The sequence below is a fragment of the Zerene cesonia genome, chromosome 11, assembly GCF_012273895.1.
Source record: "Zerene cesonia ecotype Mississippi chromosome 11, Zerene_cesonia_1.1, whole genome shotgun sequence".
Classification (NCBI taxonomy): domain Eukaryota; kingdom Metazoa; phylum Arthropoda; class Insecta; order Lepidoptera; family Pieridae; genus Zerene; species Zerene cesonia.
In genome coordinates this window covers 1,098,688-1,116,959 of record NC_052112.1, presented here as the reverse complement: position 1 = coordinate 1,116,959, position 18,272 = coordinate 1,098,688, and the positions used below count along the sequence as shown (strand labels likewise).

Below are 18,272 nucleotides of genomic sequence, written 5' to 3'. Positions count from 1 at the left end.
CATCCAGCACAAATCTCATCCCGCGTGGAGGAGCTCGGCGCGTCCTGGGAGAAGCTGGTGCAGGCGTCCGAGCTGAAGGGCTCCAAGCTGCAGGAGGCGGCCGCGCAGCAGCAGTACAACCGCGCCGCTGAGGACATCGAGCTGTGGCTCTCCGAGGTGGAGGGTCAGCTGCTGAGCGAGGATTATGGCAAGGTACCGTGGGGTAGTGGAAACGAGGGTCGGGGAAATTCTAGAACGGCTGATCACAAGAATAAAGTAAAGAAATTTTACAATTTCAGTAAATGACTGAATTAAAGATTATGTTAAAAAAATTGTGTTACTAATTTCAAATTCTTTTCTCACATTATTGTCTATAAAAGGATCTAAAAGTAACAAAATAACATTTTTATTTTAATTTACCATTATGATTAGTGATGCAGCCTAGTGCAAAGATGGAAAAAAAGTTTTTTTACTAAATATAAATGTACTGTCCTACTGTAAGTCATTGCAAAAAAAAAACATGCTTTAACCCCATTCACTTTAGCATTTCTTGTTGCTAACTTGCATCCCTCCGCTCCACCATCAGGACCTGACGAGCGTGCAGAACCTGCAGAAGAAGCACGCGCTGCTGGAGGCGGACGTGAGCTCGCACGCCGAGCGCGTGGAGGCGCTGCGCAGCCAGGCCGAGACCTTCATCGAGAAGGGCCACTTCGACGCCAAGAACATTCGCAATAAGATCGTGAGTGCTTTGTGACTGTTCGTTTGTGGTGTGTTTACGTTATAAAGTACGCTTTTTGGCCGTTTCGATTGCACTTATTTAATAATAAGTGATTTGAATAGTTTTATAAATTAAACTAGCAAACCCGGCGAACTCCGTTTCGCCACCAGATGGTTTCGTTTTTCCCGCTTTTCTGTTGAAATTTTTCCGGAATTTTCTTTGCTCTAAACCTCACGGAGCCTGAGACCTTTCCAACGAATGCAAAACCGTGGAAATCAGTTCGTGCGTTCTGGAGTTATAGCGTCAGGAAGAAAAACCCGACTTATTTTTATATAGTAGATTACGACACGACTTAGACACGTGCGTATTACTTTTGATTTTTATGTCTATCTTAAAGTAATAAAGATTTTTTAATTTTTAATTAAAACAAAATAATACTTTACTGTAAAAATTAACACAAAATAATACTTTACTGTAAAAACAAAATAATACTTTACTGTAAAAATTAACACAAAACTACGCAGAATATTTTAAAGTTCGGCATGCGTTTAAGATTATTTGCGTATTTAATTTTATTCAATGCATTATTGACACACTATAAACAAGCTATCGCCTATTAAAAATGTTTAATAGTTAATTAATGATGTGGTTATGTTCAAAGTCCATTGTTAAAGACCTGCAGAAGACTGCCCAATGCAAGTGCATGCATAGTTTTTATTTGGACAATATTTGAACGTCAATGAACGTCATTATGAGTCAAGTCGATCTGATGCATTTAAATATTGAAATCAAATTACATTTATGATAATAACATAATTTAACATCCTATTTTTTATTAATTATCCAGGAAGCGCTGGTAGCCCGCTACGCAGCCCTCGAGAAGCCGATGGCGGTGCGCAAGCGCCGTCTCCTGGACTCGCTGCAAGCGCAACAGCTGTTCCGCGATTTGGACGATGAGGCGGCCTGGATCAGGGAGAAGGAACCCATCATCGCTTCTACTAACAGAGGTAGATATAACATTCAGTTTACAACTATGTTTTTGATAAATACAATACACATCTAATACATGAAAAATTATACATACATGAAATAATGTAAATGCTAATTATAATTGTGTTTTCTTAATACATTTGCTGAGAAAGTTTTTTTTTAATAACTTGTCCTTAAAGCTTCAGCTTTTTGAATGCTTTATACAACTATCATCTGATAATTTGTATAGCATCATAAACAAATACAAATAGCACATTTGAACCCCACTGTTCACCCAGGTCGCGACCTAATCGGCGTGCAGAACCTGATGAAGAAGCACCAAGCGGTGATGGGCGAGATGGGCCAGCACGAGGCCCGCGTGGAGGCCGTGCGGGCGGCTGGCCAGGCGCTTATCGACGCGCAGCACTTTGCGGCCGAGGACATCGCCGCGCGGCTGCAGCAGCTGCAGAGGACCTGGTCGCAGCTGCACGAGAAGGCGCTGCAGGTCATTAGAGAGATGTTTGAATCAGTGTTAGACTTTGATGGCAGAAGTACTGTTATAGGAACGCGAAAGTTGGTTATGACAGGATCAGAATAACTGTACTTTGATGTATTATGAAAAAATATTGAATCAATTTGTATACAATAACTTAAGGATCTAAAAAAAAATTGAAATTCCTCCATCCATTAAGGACATTACAGACATTGTAAATGAGATAGATATACCAGGAGAGACTGGATAAGCAGAATATTTCTATGATTGAGACAAAGATGCACATGGTGCGCAGTGTGGACAATCATATATATCGAATGTAGATTTAACCAACCTTCACCCCGCAGCGCAAACAAGACCTCGAGGACTCGCTGCAAGCGCAGCAGTACTTCGCGGACGCGAACGAAGCGGAGTCCTGGATACGGGAGAAGGAGCCGATGGCGAACACGCAGGACTACGGCAAGGACGAGGACTCCTCGGAGGCGCTGCTCAAGAAGCACGAGGCGCTGCTGTCCGACCTCGAGGCCTTCGGGAACACCATCAAGGCGCTGAGGGAACAGGCCGATTCGTGCCGGGTGAGTTTTGGTGCTTATCCGACTGAGATTGGAAATGCGACAGTTGTCCAGGAAGGATATATGTATGTTACTCTTTCACGTGTAAAACGCTGTGCTGGTTGTTCGCCTGATGGTCTTTCGCCTGAAGCGATCAACACCGCCCATGAAAAAAACCGTTTTTCGAACATTCTGCTGTGAGGATTTCAACAGTTTTAATATTAAATTAAATAGTTGTTGTTACGCACTTACTGTATTAAAATTAATTAATAATTAGTGCTCAATGTCTACACAAAAGTGATAAAATTGAATTGGTTTAAAACCACTTTATGTATTAGCACATAGTGTTTTTACAAAATTTGTTGTAATAAATAGATTAAACATCGTCTTCGTATGTTCTCCGGTTGTTGTTTTCATTTGAACATGCTGGATTTGGACTTATCAAAAAAAAAAAAGTCTTCCTGCTTCGTTATATGAAGATGAAAATATAACAAGGTGTATATAACGGTGTGCAGCAACAAGAGTCGCCCGTGGTGGACGTGTCGGGCAAGGAGTGCGTGGTGGCGCTGTACGACTACGCGGAGAAGTCGCCGCGCGAGGTGTCCATGAAGCGCGGCGACGTGCTCACCCTGCTCAACTCCAACAACAAGGTGCGTGTGTCCGTCTGTTTGTGCGGCATTGTATTGTTTTATGATCAGTGATCACAAACGCCCATCAGACGCGCATAAATGGCCGCGTTTTAAGGGGTCAGGGATAAGGAAGTAAGTGGTAAGCGCTACCACCGCTCATGAACATTTGGGAGGCGTAACGTCGTTTGCAGACCTTTCGCCACTCCAAATGGATTGCCGACTTCAAATTGGAAAGGGATTAGGAAAGGATTGATTAGAGGAATAAAGGAAAGGAATGGGAAGGGTAAGGAAAGGGATATGGGCCTCCGGCTCCCCCACTCACCGAACGAAACACAGCCGTATGCTATATCACGCCGGTCTTCTGTGGGGGTCTGGTACTTTCCCGGGGCGAGCTGGCCCAATTCGTGCCGAAGCGTACTCGTACTACTTAAATAATTTTGGGAGTCCACAATTATTTAAGTAGTCATTGTTCTAAGCAATGCATAAGAGTATTTTTAATATGATTAATTACAAACTAGTATTCAGTGTAAAACTTACTTTAGCATAGGGTGCCTGACTACTGATGATGTTGTTGATGATATGGATGGTGAAAAGTTTTTATGATTTACAATCTGAACAATCTGTATTAATCGCAGTAAATAATTAGTTATTATTTCATATTACTAAGGATGATTAGTTATCCGATATGGTACTTTGTTTTATGAGAATTAATTTAGGCAAGCTTAATTAGATTTAGTTTATTAATATAACAGTCCGAAAGTGTAGAAAAGGTCTGCAAGAACTATATTTTGTTTTAGAAATCGTATATAAAATAGTCTCACATCCATAAAAATTCAAAGTTATGTTTTAATTACAAATGAGTACTTCAATTATATTTGTCGTTCACATAAATCCAACATGATTTAAATCTTATTCCAATATTTATTACATGGTATAAAAAACTTCCTCGTTTTATCTGATAATATAAAACAATAAAGCAGTACTGATATAACATTCGGGAAGCGCGCACGTGTTGCGTCATTAAATATAAGACTTGCCTAGTGATAACAATTATTTGATTATAATTATAATTACGGAATAAGCTAATGTGTGTATGCTTAGTGTAAAAAAAAATCTGTTATTCAATGTGATATTCTTAAATGTTCGTTTATTAATTCTAATGTAATTAGAATTACCAATCTGTTTAAAGTTTAAGATCAAAAAGTATTATATATATTTTTATTAATTCATAATTGATCGGATTAATATAATAGTGTTGATAATTTATTTTGTTGAAACTTAAACAATTTAAGTATAAAATGAAAATTATCAAATATTAATAGATGTAAGAATAATAATCATATAAATAAACCGCAGCGCCGTGTTTCGTTGTGCAGTGCGTACTATTCAGTGTAAATACTGTTCTGTTTTCACAGTCCGCCATGAATTTTACATAAGAATATTTTATTCACTGTGGGCAAGAGCAATATACATATTTTCTGTTCCTCCTGAGACTGTTTTACAGATAAAATTGTGAATTTTGATGTGAAATAGCAAAATCAGACTTTAGTTTATACATAAGAAAGAAAAATATGGAATTACTACTCTAAATAAACCGTCTGAATCTACTTAAAACCGCTTACACGGAACATAATACAGTCATAACATATAATACTGAAACTTCGACAACGCCCGACCGCGAACGAATATTATGAAAAGGGGAGACTTAAAATTTAAATATTTATATGAATATCTGAAAAAGTTGATTTACAAAATATGATTATAGTTAGCTGGTTGTGTTTTGTTCTTGTGTGTGATGTGTTCGTTCATAATAGAAGAAAGAGATATATTAATGTGAGTTTTATACACTGTTACTGTTTTTGATATATAAAAAGTATATTTATAGTAAGTGATATGATTGGTTGAACAACAACTATCTTACATAACAGTCATTGTGACAAACATCGGTTTTAATTAGGCCACGGTCCTTGTTATGTGGGCCTTTCGAGCGAGGAAATATTAATTTGACAGCAATTGCTTTTGAATTGAATGAATAAAAATAGTTTATTTCAAAAAATTAAGCATTACAAATAATTTTGTTCAAAACCATGAGCCAGACATAGGCTTTATCCCTATTTATATATGTATATATATATTTGACGAATTTGACGCGTGCGAAAGCTTAGCTAGTAAAATAAATTTCAACCGACTTCAAAAAAACAAGAAGGTTTTCAATTCTATTTTATTTTTGTTTTTTTGCCTCGGAACTTTAGACAGGGTGAACCTTTTTTCTTTTTCTATTTTTCTATTTGAAAGCTGGTGTTTCTCGTGTACTCTCATTAAAACTTGGTCTAGTCCTGAAAATTGGAAGGCAGTTGTGTTTTGTTGTTAAAAATACCAAGTTGGAAATAAATTATCAGACACAAATATTCCCACTTTTAAATTGACATTTTGATATTGTTTCGATAACTACTCACGTACACTTTATTCAATATGTCAAATGTCACCCAGGACTGGTGGAAGGTGGAAGTGAACGATCGCCAAGGTTTCGTGCCTGCTGCGTACGTGAAGAAGATCGAAGCTGGCCTCTCCTCCAGCCAGCAGAACCTCGCGGACTCCAGCTCCATCGCCGCTAGACAGAACCAGGTCGGCTTATCGGCTTTCGTCGTACATATAGTTATTAGTGACATATGTGTATTTTTTGTCATGACAGTAGAAATTATTATATAAGTTCAAGTTATTGGTTGGTTGTGACTAAAATCAAACGCAATTTCTTTATTAAATTTATTTATCTACAGTACAGTACAGTTACTTATCTTACTTAATTAATATGATAATTGGATTTGTTAGAGTCGGACATTTTAGGATACACTTAGACAGTGTACAAGAGAGAAACTTGATTTTTAATCTGTATACTGTCTATTATGAAAAGCAACATTTTATGATCGTATTTCGTTGCTTACACGGTAATTATTATAAATAGAACAAGGTCATGTTCATTATTAAATCAAATATAAATATCAGACACTAATATATTGCTGCAACATATCCGATCGCTAATATTGTATGCAAACTTTTAAATATTCTATTTCAGCAAGAATTCGCAGGTGAACAATTCTCAGAACGGGATATCTTTAGCATTCAGATGATTTCTAGAAATAAATTTATTATTTGCCTTAATAATATTTATTTTGATCTATTCATTCAGATCGAGGCACAATATGACAACCTGCTGGGTCTCGCCCGGGAGCGGCAGAACAAGCTCAACGAGACGGTCAAGGCGTACGTGCTGGTGCGCGAGGCCGCCGAGTTGGCCACCTGGATCAAGGACAAGGTGATTCTACGTTTGGGGATATTATGGGGCGGGTTGGAGGATCAGCGATGATGGATGGTGGGGATTGGTCTTAGATGTTAGGCTGTTCATTGTACCTCTTAGGTACATTAATATTTGATATTAAATCTTAATCATTGTGAAAGTTAAGTTTGATATTATTTTGTAGTCATGAGAAATATTTCTTTGTAGTCTATGGTATTTTAAAAAATTGTCAATGCTGCACTATCTGTTTACTAACTACACTCTCTGTTCTTTTTCCTTTTTTTTTGTATTAATTTTGATCAAACAAAGACAACAATCTATGTTTGTTTTTATTTAATCTATTTTCTAATAAGAAGTACGAAAGTAGACCGACAAAACAAGCATAGTACTCAAGGATACCCATATTGCAGGAGATGCACGCGCAAGTGCAGGACGTCGGCGAGGACCTGGAGCAGGTGGAGGTGATGCAGAAGAAGTTCGACGACTTCCAGAACGATCTGCGCGCGAACGAGGTGCGCCTCGCCGAGATGAACGAGATCGCCGTGCAGCTCATGACCGTCGGCCAGACGGAGGCTGCGCTCAAGATCAAGACGCAGATGCAGGTTGGAGCACGCGGGTTTTTGAGATTAAAAAAAAAATTGTATTATGATAAAATATTAGTATGGTGAAGATTAGAGAAATAGTGATTAAATAGTCGAGAATGAAAAAAAAGAAAGGAATAGAAGAAATAATAGTTTTAGAATCATTTCTCAGTTTTGTTTCCCTTTGTTGGTGTTGTTTTCTATATAGCGTTTTTATCCATAATATATGCTCCTCTCATCTCCATATATTTCAGTTTTGTTTTTAATTTTGCTGTAATTTTAAGGAAAGATTATTTTCATTTTATTAGCAAAATATTTTCTACTTTTAAGCGCTTGTATTTCTTTCACCCCCCACTGGGATAAATAGAAAATACCTGATCTAAGAGAGTCAATTTTAAAATGTTTTACACCCTTAAATCTCTAAACATTCCTCGCTCCAATAACTGAAAAGTAAGAGTTAATTTCGGAGGGTTTATAATAAAACGTTGTCCCATACCGCAGGAGCTGAACTCGAAGTGGTCGTCGCTGCAGCAGCTGACGGCGGAGCGCGCCGCGCAGCTGGGCTCGGCGCACGAGGTGCAGCGCTTCCACCGCGACGTGGACGAGACCAAGGACTGGATCGCGGAGAAGGAGCAGGCGCTCGCCACCACCGAGCTGGGCCGCGACCTGCGCTCCGTGCAGACGCTGCAGCGTGAGTGTGCCCTGATGCCTCGAAGCTGTACTGATTTGTTCTTCCAATGTGGGGGGTTGAAGCCTGGGAAGACATATAGCTCTGTCATACAACTCCGGAATTAGTACTGCTTTAAGACGTCGTGGTAACGCCCCTGTTCATTGATTCTGCAATCATTCAGTTGTAGTGGGACAAAATGACGGGAACTCATGTATGTGATGAAACTGACTTATTTGATAGTAGTTTATTATTATGTTTGTCTTTTTTTCGGTTTGTTACTCGATATCTACGTGGATTTTGAACTAATTGATGTGATTCTTTTCTTTCTTCTTCATTTTGTTATATTTTAGAATTTAGTTACGGTACTTGTGACCCCCCTCCAGTGACCTTTTTTGTAGATTTTTTTTTTTATTTTATCAGATTTTTTGTTTGATATCGTTACTGCAATTTATATGTAACCAAAAGTGTCCCAATCTCAGGCAAGCACGAGGGGCTGGAGCGCGACCTGGCGGCGCTGGGCGACAAGATCCGGCAGCTGGACGACACGGCGAACCGGCTGATGGCGACGCACGGCGACTCCGCCGACGCCACGTACAGCAAGCAGCGCGAGATCAACGACGCCTGGCACCAGCTGCAGGCGCGGGCCAACGCGCGCAAGGAGAAGCTGCTCGACTCCTACGACCTGCAGAGGTGACCTCACCAGACCTGCGGCCAGCTTTATATTTTATAAAATATCCATTAAATAAATAGTTTGAGCATGAACACATCCACTGTCAATAAGGTATAAGGCGTCCACTGAAAATCTGGGTTATTACTCTGAGTGGCTTACATAAGTATTTACACGTATAAACGTGTTTTCTTTATTTTTTCTCTCTGTCATATAGTCCATGTATCCAGTACTGAAGGATTTTTCAAATCGACCCCTAGTTCCGGAGATTAGCGCACTAAAACAAACTTCAACTTTTGTAATCTTAATCGCTCAAAAATCACATGCCGTGAATACATATGAATCATAAAAAATGAAGTCATTCGAAAGAAAGTATTTGCTCTATTTAAATAAAGTTTAATGTCACGTTAAATTTAGTCTACTTTTGACCAATTACAATTCGATTAATTTTTTGTTATTAATAATTAAATTTGATTTTGCGGATGTTATATAAATCACAATTTAACAGGTTCCTCTCGGACTACCGCGACCTGATGGCGTGGATCAACTCGATGATGGCGCTGGTCAGCTCAGACGAGCTCGCCAACGACGTCACCGGCGCGGAGGCGCTCCTCGAGCGGCACCAGGTGAGAGCGTAGTATAGCCCGACTTAATATTACTTCGTACTCGACTTTGTGTGTATGAAAGTGTAAAAATATTTCATTGTTTTCAACTTTTTTTGATAATAATTATTATCTATTCATTTAATGATTCAAAATTGTACAGAATAAAAATTATGTATTGGTGGTTGTTGATACATACATCTTGATATGTTCCATCACGTTTTCTCCCACCTGTCCATTTATGTGTACGAGTAAATAACATACAGCTTTCTGCAAAAATGAATCCCTACTGTTTTGTGTTTTATATACATGTTCAAATTGACGCAATACAATTGGTGATGTGTGTTGGTGTTGCCATGTGCACACGCGCACGCACGTTAAAGTGGATACGTGCGGTGCACGGACGAAGTGGGCGTGTAGTAAGCGTGCGCTATGTTTTTAGACTCAGCGGCTGGAGATAGACGCGCGTTACGGCGTTATGCCGCAGGTCAGATGCACGATGTGTGCTAACCCTAACACCACCCCGGAGTGCGTTCAGAGAGTTGGCCGCTTGTAAATAAAAAATATTATGCTGTATTTAAAAACAGAATTGATTTAGAAAAATGGGCAAAAAGAGTAGAATAATTCATTTGATTTGTTTTAAAAAAATAAATTTGTGTGGCGAAATCCCATCTGAATGCATTCCTAAACTGAAATAAGAAAGTGATGAAACACAATTGACATTTTTGTTCTATGTGAAATACATGGAGCTGTTTCATTGCTTTATTCGCACAGCACCATAGGCTGGTCGCAGAAACTCTTTTGTTTTTTTTTGTATCTTTATCTTCAAAAAAGTAACAGATTTTTTCTTTAATTCTAAAAAATTACCTTTCTACTAAACAGGCCAGAAAAATAATTTCTACTTTCTATTTCTAAATGGATATCTAATTGTCTAGTTTTAACAGTGCTGGGACACAAAATTTAATCTTCTTCAGTTTTGTTTTGATGTATTTTGTCAAAATTACTATTGGTGTTTATTAATACTTAACCAAATTGATAGTCCAGTCTAATTTCTCATCTCTAATTGTATAGGTATTATTACGTTTTTTTTAAAAAGGAGGGTATATTCTCAATAAATTGTCTAATGATTAGTGTTCACTAAGATCGACGGGAGGTCATGTTCATTCGATCCAATTAATAAAATAATTTAGGAGGTTCTGAAAAAGAAATTGATTATTTAAGGTGGCGTTATTAAGTTTGAGGACTTATGCATTAAACAAATCCGCAAAAGCCTATCGTATTTAAAACACATACATTATACCGTGCATTTGCTCGCGCAGGAGCACCGCACGGAGATGGACGCGCGCGCGGGCACGTTCCAGGCGCTGGAGCTGTTCGGCCAGCAGCTGCTGCAGGGCGGCCACTACGCCTCGCTCGACATACAGGAGAAGCTCAGCGCCATGGCCGATGCGAGACAGGAGCTGGAGAAGTACGCAACTCTCTTTTTTTCTTCTCCTATCAATTCTAAAACAAGTGTTTTATATACATTTCAGCAGTGTTGATGGTGAAGCACTGGAGAACACATTTTGTACGTGGGTCAACAATGACTAATTGTACCGATCTGGCCGAGGCTTATAATTGTATTTATCTATTTATTTATGTTTGGGAAACAAACAATACAATTACTCTTATAGATTATAGACTTATACAATACTTATATCAGCAGTTTCCACAAAAATTTAAATACTTAAAATATAAATACATATTCAGTCACATACGGAATATAAAGGATACAAAAAAAGCATAGAAATCACATGCATAAGTACAATTTAAATCTACTATTTATTATTTATTTAATTGTATTTCATTTCAAAAAGCACACAAGAATCTTGTCGTATGTCCGCTGAACCGTGGATAGCGTGCTACTCGCCACAGCGTGTAAAAAAACAAGTGAAAATCTGCTTTAATTATAGAATTTGACTTAATTGTCTCACTTGCTCTCATACAAAGTACAACGGTGGTCCTAATAAGAACAATATGATCAACTCGCGAAATTGTTATATAGTCACCGATCCTTGATAAGTGTACAGAGTTCGATATAAGATTGCCTGTACGAAGTGCATCAAAACCGAGTCTAGTAGAGTCGGTGAGACACGAACATTAGGGTGCAGATATAAAGGGTGCGCTCTGTCCGCAGGGCGTGGGTGGCGCGGCGCATGAAGCTGGACCAGAACCTGGAGCTGCAGCTGTTCTACCGCGACTGCGAGCAGGCGGAGGGCTGGATGGCGGCGCGCGAGGCGTTCCTCGCGCCCGGCGCCGCCGACACGCCCGACGCGCCCGACAACGTCGAGCAGCTGATCAAGAAGCACGAGGACTTCGATAAGGCGATCAATGCGCACGTATGTTTGCTTGTTTGTTTGTTTGTTTCTGTCTCCATCTCGCCACTTGTATATCGTATAGCCTCATAGATAGTACGTTAGAGTTAATAACACCAGCTCACGGCATGTTTATGCAAAAGAAAAAGAAATCGAATGACCCCTGTAACACGGGTTAAATCTAATATAGGAATCATTTTTTATACATAAAAATAACACATAGTATATAGAATTCAGTTTACCCACATACTTTGTGTGTTGTTGTTTTATTTATTTATATATTATGTAACGTACGCACACTTACATACTTACGTACAAAAAGCGAGGAAGAAATACTTCATTAGATCATTCTAGAGTCTAGACTCCCCCTTTTTAGTTAACCCGAAGGCGTGAATTTGATAGTTATTTTAAGTTGAATAGTCGCCACACTTAATCATGTATAAAGTAGAGAATATATACGTGCAATATATTTATGTGTTCCCGTCCAGGAGGAGAAGATAGCGCAGCTGCAAACGCTGGCGGAGCAGCTGGTCGCGTCGGAGCACTACGCGGCGGACGACATCGCGCGCAAGCGGCAGCAGGTGCTCGACCGCTGGCGCCACCTCAAGGAGGCGCTCATCGAGAAGCGCTCCAAGTGTGTATATGTGCTATATCATTTAGCTACAGAATTCACATTTTGTAGATGACGAAGGTTTTTTGAAGAAAAAGAGAAAAGAAAAAAAAAGAAATAGACTTTTCGACCTTGGTTAAGCGTCACGAATAGACAGAAAAATGAAACAAAACTGAGTTTTAATCTTTTATGTTTAAATATAAAACTAAGTTACCGTGAAACACACAACGTACCATGAACACAAACACTTTTGTTTTAACTTTTGAAGTACCGATCTAAATGTGAATAACCTAACATTTGTGCAGGTTGGGTGACGAACAAACGCTGCAGCAATTCTCCCGCGACGCTGACGAGATGGAGAACTGGATCGCCGAGAAGTTGCAGCTCGCCACTGAGGAGAGCTACAAGGTTTGGATCACATTGAATCAATTTAATAAAGATCTATGTGAATGTTAGAAACCACCTGTCCAATTACTAATTATAATTTCAACTAAAGTATATTTATATTATAAGGTGAAAATGTGTAACCGAGCTTATAATTGAGGTGTCGTTTGAAAGTGTTGTAGGCGTCCAAGATGACAGAAATTATAGTTAAAAACAAGGACTCGAATCCACTACTACAATACTTATCCACTTTTATTATTAAAGTAATTCACAACAATCACTTGTCCTATACCCTCAGGACCCAGCCAACATCCAATCGAAGCACCAGAAGCACCAGGCGTTCGAGGCGGAGCTGGCCGCGAACGCGGAGCGCATCCAGTCCGTGCTGGCGATGGGCGGCAACCTCGTGCAGCGCGGACAGTGCAGCGGCAGCGAGGACGCCGTGCAGGTCAGTGCCACTTCTCAGCGCAGCAAATTTGTGAGATTAATAAAGTGTAATGGATTAGTGAAAATTTTAGTGTTAAGTGTAATTTTAATGTTTAGTGTATAGTGAAAAGAAGAAACGAAAAATCAATAGTCATTTATTTAGTGGGCTATAATTATATCATAGTACGCTACGCACGTTTCTACGTATTGAATTAAAAACAAATTAAGTTAGATTCTATATACGGATTTACGTCGTGTTAATGTAATAACAAAGTGCATGTTGTATCAAAAAAGTTATTTTCCTTTATCTCGGGACTAATTCCCAATTCTTATCACCAGGCTCGGCTCGCATCTATCGCGGACCAATGGGAGTTCCTGACGCAGAAGACGACGGAGAAATCCCTAAAACTGAAGGAAGCCAACAAGCAGCGCACTTACATCGCTGCCGTCAAGGATCTGGACTTTTGGCTTGGAGAGGTATTCCTGTTTCCATATATATACTAGAATGGAGCTTTTTTGAGCACGGCTACTTCTCAGAAAAGCAGAAGTAGCAGTAGTGGTTATTTGAAATTAACGTATGTTGATAATGTAACAATGTATAGTGATTTTAATTATTTAAATTTTGTTTGATTTTCTATGCTTATGTGATTAAAATATTCTTAAAACCTACAACAGATTTCGTGTAACTATAAAGTTATGGAATTTGTTAGTGTTGCTGATTGACATTACTAAAGCGAAGCAAAGCTTAATTTGTTATATTTAAATAGGTTGAAAGTCTGTTGACATCCGAGGACTCTGGCAAGGACTTGGCATCCGTCCAGAACTTGATGAAGAAGCACCAACTCGTGGAAGCTGACATCCAAGCTCACGAAGATAGAATTAACGGTAATGTATTACAAAATGTCCAAATGTTTTTAGCGAAAAACTTAATTTAGAAATTGTTTCAAATACAATTTATGTATTTTTAACAAATATAACGCACATGAACACGCCAGCGGATTTGTTGAAATCAATAATATACTGTGTATGTACGATGGGAAATAGATATACCCATTGTAAATTGTAAATGTTCCTTAGTATGCTGTATTACAAGTAATATTACATTTTATAATAATACATATATAATCGAAAAAATGTCATAACAAGATGGCTGACATATCGTATTAGTTCTGACATCAAGTACTAGCGATTGCTTAAAGACAATCTTGTTATATGGAAAAAACAAAATTATTGAAACTTAGAAAGCACATAAATACAAGGTGTGCACTCATAAGAGATTTAATTTTCGAGAGTTGAAAACTCATATAATAAAGAACCTCCATAGGAGGCCTTGTCCCAGTAGTGGGAACATATTGGCTGATGATGATGATGATGATGATGGTGATGATGATGATGATGATCCATTAAAATGGTATAGACATGAACGCGCAAGCGGACGCGCTGGTGTCGTCCGGGCAGTTCGACAGCGCGGGCATCGGGTCGCGGCGCGCGGCCATCAACGAGCGGTTCGAGCGCGTGCGCAGCCTCGCCGCGCACCGCCGCGCGCGCCTGCACGAGGCCAACACGCTGCACCAGTTCTTCCGCGACATCGCCGACGAGGAGTCCTGGATCAAGTGAGTGGCACCGGCCGATGGCTCGCGTCTTATTGGGATGTGTGAGCTTCATAACTGTCCAATCAGTAGCCGTTTTTGTGCACGAGTAAGAATAACAAACATCCGTCCATACATCCATAAAACGCATAAAAGCGAAAGATTTTAAATATATCTTTCGCTTTTATGATTTTAGTAGGATAAAAATGGAATTAGGTTACAAACAGTCTTCATAAAAATAAATAATAATTACGTCATTTCATTTACATGAACCTTAATTAAAACATTTAATTAAATTAATTGCATATTATGTGTATACTAGCTGTGACCCGCGGTTGAAACCGCGTAAGTCCGTATCCCGTAGGAATATCGGTATAAAAAGTGCCTATGTGTTATTTCAGTTGTCCAGCTATCTACGAAGCAAAATAGTATTAGTATTCACCAATAGATGTCAGGAAAAAAAAACACGAATAAAACATGAATATGACATTTTCTAAAAAAAAATCCTAGCTAGATCGATTTATCGCCCCCGAAACCCCCTGTATACTAAATTTCATGAAAATCGTTGGAGCCGATTCCGAGATTCCAATTATATATATATATATATATATATATATATATATATATATATATATATATATATATATATATATATATATATATATATATATATATACAAGAATTGCTCGTTTAAAGGTATAAGATTCTGTATAGTATATATTATATTAATATTTTATGCATCATATTTTTCGTAGGGAAAAGAAATTGCTGGTCGCGTCCGACGACTACGGTCGTGACTTGACCGGCGTGCAGAACTTGCTGAAGAAGCACAAGCGGCTTGAAGCCGAGTTGGCCAGCCACGAACCCGCTATCCAGGCCGTTCAGGTATTTATAACATTCGGGTTCTTCAAAAGTAATCAATATGTAATATGTCATTTACTCTATAGTTATCCCCCCTCCCCCCACTAATGGAGTTAGTGATAGTGTGTTAAAGTTCCTCTTTTGACTTAACAAGAAAAATTATATTTAAACAAAAATTAATACCAAAGTAACTTTAAAAATAAATTGCCTCACAACTGACATTTATGCTCCGAGTCAAGAACTTTTCTAAATTAGTACAGAGTACACAGTACACAGTACCCGGTTTATTACTGTTCAAAGTATTGTGTGTGACGCATGCAGGAGGCGGGCGAGAAGCTGATGGAGGCGTCGTCGGGCGGCGGCGGCGCGGGCGAGATCGAGGTGCGCCTGCGCGCGCTCGCCGCCGCCTGGGACGCGCTGCAGGCGCTCGCCGCCGACCGCGGCGCCAAGCTGCACCAGTCGCTCGCCTACCAGCAGTTCCTCGCCAAGCTCGACGAGGAGGAGGCCTGGATCAGGTGCGCGCGCGCACACGCACGTACACGCACTCATGCGTGTGGGTCGTGTATGAGCATCTTTGAAACGCAATAAAGAAAATCGCATGATACGTTATTCACATATGACACCTTGGTAACACGCATCAAATTCCAATAACATTTTTGTATTTAAGTCTATCGATTTATTATATTTTATAAATAATAGTTATATTAATAAAATCTGCTATAATAAAAGTGATTCAAAGTCGAAATACATTTAAATGTCACACATACATACACATACAAATATATGTAAATGTCCCATTGCAGCAACACTTATTAAATCATATTTTTTGTACACAGTGAAAAACAACAACTGGTCGTAGTCGGCGAATGCGGCGACAGCATGGCGGCCGTGCAGGGCCTGCTGAAGAAGCACGAAGCGCTCGAGGCCGAGCTCGCCGCCCGCGGCGAGCGGGTCCGCGACCTCACCACCGAGGGCGAGAAGCTCCTGGCGGCGGGCAACATCCACGCGGACGCGCTGTCGCACAGGCTGCACGCGCTGCAAGCCAAGCTGGACAAGCTGACGTCGCTGGCGGCCCGCAGGAAGGCGGCGCTCGTCGACAACTCGGCGTACCTGCAGCTGCTGTGGAAGGCGGACGTGGTGGAGTCCTGGATCGCCGACAAGGAGACGCACGTGCGCTCCGACGAGTTCGGCCGCGACCTGTCCACCGTGCAGACGCTGCTCACTAAGCAGGTGAGCGGTTTGTGTTGCTATTATAGCTCGATAATTATAGATAATTATAGCTCGATAGAATAATAGTAGAAAAATATAATAAATAAGTACATTTTTGTTTTTTAATTAAATAAGATCGTCTTCATTCGTTCAATATAATTTGAACCTGTATAAATTCTATATAAATGTATTATAAATATTTATATAAATATTTCTATATAAATGCCGATGACTAACTGCGTACGGATGCGCATGCGCAGGACACGTTCGACGCGGGGCTCGCGGCGTTCGAGCACGAGGGCATCCAGAACATCACCGCGCTGAAGGAGCAGCTGGTGGGCGCGGGGCACGAGCAGAGCGCCGGCATCGCCAAGCGGCACGCCGACGTGATCGCGCGCTGGCAGCGGCTGCTCGCCGACTCGGCCGCGCGCAAGCAGCGCCTGCTGCAGCTGCAGGACCAGTTCCGCCAGATCGAGGAGCTCTACCTCACCTTCGCCAAGAAGGTACACCTCTCACACACAAACACAGCTCCTCCAACTATCACGAGCTTTAATTCTTAAGTTAACACTTAAGTTAACTCTACAGTTATAAGTAAGATGAACGTAGATCACGTTCACTAAAAATTCACTAAATTTTGCCGAAAATTTACGCCTTTTACTCCTTTTAAGGTAATCACATATTACGAAATCACAGCTTATATCGTATTGAATAATGTTTAATCACTTGTTTCTAAATCTTGCCGTATCTGCATGCAGGCGTCAGCGTTCAACTCGTGGTTCGAGAACGCGGAGGAGGACCTCACGGACCCGGTGCGCTGCAACTCAATCGAAGAGATTCGCGCGCTGAGGGATGCGCACGCGCAATTCCAGGTGAGCTTTCAAGTATTTTATTTATAAAAATACCACTAAATATCTCTTTTATTCATTTAAATTGTTTTGTGTTTCGTGCAAGTAATGAAATAAACTTATTTTTTTTTTTTACTTTTCAATTTTTTATATAAAACTTAATGACAAAATCAACTGCCCAATTTGTAATTCAAATTAATACCATGAAATGGGTAATTAACTGATTATCATAATAATATTTACCTAAATGAGATAAAAACAACAATGGTGACCTATATGGTCATTTGGTGAACTGTTCCCTAATGTCCCGAAAAAGAATACTGAAACTTAATTTAATGCTGGCTCTTCTCTGTAGGAACCGCTTTGGAAAGCATGCATTCCGAGCTGGTTGTAAATGGTTAAACTACTATATGATGATTCAAATGTGTTTCTAGAAGTAGTCTCATTGAATAAATAAATTTTTCCGATTGCAGGCGTCGCTGTCATCAGCGCAGAGCGACTTCGAAGCGCTGGCGGCGCTGGACGAACAGATCAAGTCGTTCAACGTTGGCGCCAACCCGTACACCTGGTTCACCATGGAGGCTTTGGAGGAGACCTGGAGGAACCTGCGCAAGATTATCGGTATGTGTGCACGCATTAGCTATTGTATTATGTCTTGGACATATTTAAATAACGTGAAATTGTGGTTTAATAAAATAAAAAAACTGACTTGGGATAGATATGTGAGGGGAGAGGAGAGGCGGATTTAGTCCTCTCTACTCCTAATATATACTTAGTCTGGCCATAAATACTGTTACACTTAATTATAAAAAAATATTACATTTGAATTTCGAATCTGTC

The 18,272-nt window shown here is 39.8% G+C and overlaps 1 protein-coding gene across 4 annotated transcripts in view; it reads left to right on the top strand.

Annotated features, from left to right (window-relative positions):
- Nucleotides 1-18,272, top strand: part of LOC119830344 (spectrin alpha chain) — a 35,246-nt gene that overhangs the window by 11,053 nt on the left and 5,921 nt on the right. For 2 of the 4 annotated variants that reach the window (XM_038353324.1, XM_038353323.1), the window contains exons 13-39: nt 8-192; nt 566-718; nt 1,545-1,704; nt 1,966-2,171; nt 2,507-2,734; nt 3,226-3,360; nt 5,830-5,964; nt 6,527-6,652; nt 7,045-7,236; nt 7,717-7,906; nt 8,365-8,575; nt 9,061-9,178; nt 9,597-9,641; nt 10,474-10,622; nt 11,331-11,532; nt 11,997-12,142; nt 12,424-12,526; nt 12,801-12,950; nt 13,268-13,405; nt 13,696-13,813; nt 14,346-14,541; nt 15,273-15,402; nt 15,700-15,893; nt 16,215-16,608; nt 16,848-17,090; nt 17,343-17,456; nt 17,906-18,053. In XM_038353324.1, the coding sequence (XP_038209252.1) occupies nt 8-192; nt 566-718; nt 1,545-1,704; nt 1,966-2,171; nt 2,507-2,734; nt 3,226-3,360; nt 5,830-5,964; nt 6,527-6,652; nt 7,045-7,236; nt 7,717-7,906; nt 8,365-8,575; nt 9,061-9,178; nt 9,597-9,641; nt 10,474-10,622; nt 11,331-11,532; nt 11,997-12,142; nt 12,424-12,526; nt 12,801-12,950; nt 13,268-13,405; nt 13,696-13,813; nt 14,346-14,541; nt 15,273-15,402; nt 15,700-15,893; nt 16,215-16,608; nt 16,848-17,090; nt 17,343-17,456; nt 17,906-18,053 (4,509 nt within the window). The remainder of the gene's footprint in view (nt 1-7; nt 193-565; nt 719-1,544; nt 1,705-1,965; nt 2,172-2,506; nt 2,735-3,225; nt 3,361-5,829; nt 5,965-6,526; nt 6,653-7,044; nt 7,237-7,716; nt 7,907-8,364; nt 8,576-9,060; nt 9,179-9,596; nt 9,642-10,473; nt 10,623-11,330; nt 11,533-11,996; nt 12,143-12,423; nt 12,527-12,800; nt 12,951-13,267; nt 13,406-13,695; nt 13,814-14,345; nt 14,542-15,272; nt 15,403-15,699; nt 15,894-16,214; nt 16,609-16,847; nt 17,091-17,342; nt 17,457-17,905; nt 18,054-18,272) is intronic. The other 2 variants (XM_038353325.1, XM_038353326.1) reach the window with 1 other exon arrangement.